At 54.1% G+C, this 3,247-nt stretch overlaps 1 protein-coding gene across 1 annotated transcript in view; it reads right to left on the bottom strand.

Annotated features, from left to right (window-relative positions):
• GANC (glucosidase, alpha; neutral C) overlaps window positions 1–250 on the bottom strand; it is a 26,382-nt gene extending 26,132 nt beyond the window's left edge. Inside the window, exon 1 of the mRNA XM_014950337.1 lies at window positions 88–250. Within this exon, the coding sequence (XP_014805823.1) occupies window positions 88–116 (29 nt within the window). The 5' untranslated portion in view covers window positions 117–250. The remainder of the gene's footprint in view (window positions 1–87) is intronic.
• Window positions 251–3,247: the final 2,997 nt, after the last annotated feature.

Here is a 3,247-nt window from a genome sequence, read left to right as displayed (position 1 = left end):
CACCGGGCCCGCCCCCCGCCGCTCCCCGCGGAACAGCCACCCGGGCAACACCGTGAGGAAGGCGAAGACCTGCCGAGGATCCGCTACCTGACTTCCCCCGGCGAGACAGCATCCATGGCGGGGAGATGGGGCGACCGCCCGCCCTCCCACGGCGGCGGCAGAGCCCGGGGTGAGGGTGCTCTGAGGGAGCGGCGGCAGCTCCCTCAGCGTAACGGCCTGACAGGTGCCGGAACTCCCGGCGCAGCGCTCTGTCCCCCGGGGCGGTGACAGCCCGGGACCGGCTCCGCCCCCCGCGCCGCTCCCGCCGGCCCACGACAGCCACGTCCCGTCCCCCCTCCCGCCGCGGGTAGCGGAAGAGGCGCGGTCAGGGCGACGGTGGCCTCCGTGCGGCGGGATGGCGGCGGAGGCGCCGCGTTCCGGGGGGCGGCGGCGGCCTGAGGCTGTACTGCTGCGGCTGCTGGCCCTGCTGCTGCTGGCGGGCGCGGTGGGCGCCGGGCAGCGTTCCAAATGGCGGCTCCCAGTGCTGGCGGTGAGTGCGGGGAGGGCGGCCGGGGCGGCGCGGTGTGCGGGGCTCCCGGCCCTCAGGCGCTGGGCCGGCTGGCTGTGGCGGCGGTGGGAGGCCGCCGCTGCTCTGCTCGTCCTCCTTGGGAGGAGGAAGGGGGGGGGAACGGCTCTGGGGTCCGCGGAGGGGCCTGTTCTGCGGTCCCAGCCCGTCCTGTCCCGCTGCCGGGGCCCCCGTGCCAGGCTTGCGTCCCTTTTGGCGGGTCGGAGGTGGCCGCCGTCTCGGTGGGCGGCGGAGGGAGCGTGGCCCCCGTGCGGTCTGTGTGTGGGGAGGGAGGCGGCCTCGGCCCGGCCTCGGCGGGGCCTGTGTGGGGAGAGGGCGCCCGGCTCCCCCCCGTGCGGTGGGGCTGGGGCCCGGCGTCGGGAAAGCTGAGCCCCGGTGAAAGGCTGAACCCAGAAGAGACGTGGGCCTCCGGGAAGGTGGAGAAATTTCTGGCACTTGGCATGTTCCGTGCGTGTTTGAAGTTGTGTGTAGAAAAGCTGTTTTGCCTCACGTTAAACTTGCCTTGCCCTGGGTGGGGAAGGGAGTAGCGTACGTTTTCTGTGAAGCTCTTGAGCTTCAGGAACAAAATTGAAGGTTTACGGTGAACACTCCTGTTGATTCTTGGAACAATTTTTTTATTTTTTTTGTTGTTGGATAGTCCAGACCTTCTCATCAGCAAAAAAATGCTAATTATTTCAACAAATGGTGTCGAAATGGATTCAGTTTTGCAGAACAGAAAGCCCCAAGCCTCCCAAGCCATCTTTAAGAGCAGGCTGAAGGGGTGGTGAAGTATGACTGGAAAATCCAGTAAGGCTGGCTCCTGATTTGGCATTCGCTTTCATTGCTGTATTAACTTAAAACTCGGAGTGGAAGGGAATGTTTACTTAAGCTCAGTGACATTAAGCCCACTAATATGTTTTCATTTTTTGTACCTTTGCAGGGGAAGAAGTTTAACTTTGGGAAGATTCTCTTCAGCAACACCACCATTTTCCTGAGATGTAAGTGGTTGCCTGCTGTTTGAGACTCAGCTCTGGGAAGTGTTTAACTGCGCTGGTTGCAGTGACAGCTAATCCCCTTAGCACTGGGTGAAAGCCATACATACCCCTGATATGGTGGGGTGTGTTGACAGCCTTGAAGCTTCCCCACTGTGATCTGCCCAGGCCCTCTGTGGAGAGGTCAAGATGTGCAGTGGGAGCACTGCTTCGTTTCAGATAGCGGGTAATGAGGTGCGGGAGGTGCTGAGCCCTAGTGTGAGGTGTGCCTTCCCTATTTAAGTTACACTGAACTCCTCCAGCTGGGAGATCCGGTGTTGACTGGACAGGGGCTATTTGTATTGCAGGGCGACAGATGTCAGTGTGCAGAAGGCGGTGCTTTTGAGGGCCTGTTCCTTTTTAGCTGGGTGCTTCTGGGAGTGGCAGGGGGGGAATGTTGTTGCACACTATGGCAGAGCTCTCCTTACCACAGTGTGTGTGTGTGTGTGCTACAGAGCAAACGTGTTGGCAGCCTCCCTGTTTGTTCTTCCTGTTTATTGCTCGTTGCTGATCTGGCCAGGGCTATGGATTCTGTAGGTTACAGCTCAAAGGATAGTTTCTGTAAAAAAATACTCTCTTATCTATGATTGTGAGGACAGCATTTAAATAGCAATGAGATGATGCAGGTGACTCGTGGAAGTAACTATCTGGTTTAGAAAGGCTCAAAATCTTTCCAGTGTGCTTTAAGGCGTTGTTTGTGCCAGTTCTTATGGGGTTGGGGGCAGAAAACGGTTTGATCCGCAGCTGCTAGTGGGGTTAGTTATACAGATACAGTGCTGGTGAATGTCTTTCTGTGCTTGTGTCAAACCAAGAAATAAAAGTCATTTTAGAGACCATTAGTGGGACCTGTGCCTTTGTAACTTCCCAAGACTTAGCTGCTGCAGTAATTGTGCTCTTTTTTTTTTTTAACATGAGAAAATTAAGGTATCATGAGGATGAGCTGATGTTTCTTGATGGAATTGCATATTGCTGTGCTCTGTTATGTTTAGTACTTAGCCTTATTGATTTTCATGTTAAATTTCAGATACCTGCCCTTCTTGGGGCAGTATTTCGAAGGAAGTTTGTTAAAGTGCCTCCGTTAATCCACATGAATCTGAAATAGGAGGCTAGTATTAGACTGGTTATTAGTGAAGGTCTATCACGTCAGGGTTAAGGTTTCCCCACTTGTCAAGTGTAACTCGAATGCTGAGTTTCACCGCTTGCAGCGAGACAATTGCAAGTATGCAGATGCAGAATCAAAGTTGTAGAAATCTGGTGGTTGGGGAAAAGGAGAGGGTGGTTTGAAAGGGCATTTGGAGATTTGGTAAGTGTTGGCTTTCTTGCCTAAAGTTTAGTAGGAATGGTGTGCTCGTACTAATGTGGCCTTTAAGACGTGGGTCCTCACAGTGAAGTGTGGGTTAAGTTTAAGCATGAGGCATACAGCTGGAATAACCAGGAGAAGGAAGGAACTAGGACACGGATAAAATGAAATTTGTTTGTTACAAGACAGGTTTGTGGCAGATCTGGCAGTAAGAATTTGATCTCCTGCCTCCTGACATGGACTTCGGCTGCACTGTGCTGTCAGCCTTTAAACAGGCATTAAGCCTTAAAATTCTTTAGTGAAGACACCTGTTTTACATGCCAGTGTGATTAAAAGATTTACATTAATTTAGATAATGAATCACTGAAAGAG

Source organism: Calidris pugnax, unplaced genomic scaffold (genome assembly GCF_001431845.1).
Source record: "Calidris pugnax isolate Ruff unplaced genomic scaffold, ASM143184v1 scaffold68, whole genome shotgun sequence".
Taxonomy (NCBI): domain Eukaryota; kingdom Metazoa; phylum Chordata; class Aves; order Charadriiformes; family Scolopacidae; genus Calidris; species Calidris pugnax.
The sequence above is the reverse complement of the archived record's forward strand: the minus strand, read 5'-3'. Positions and strand labels throughout refer to the sequence as shown.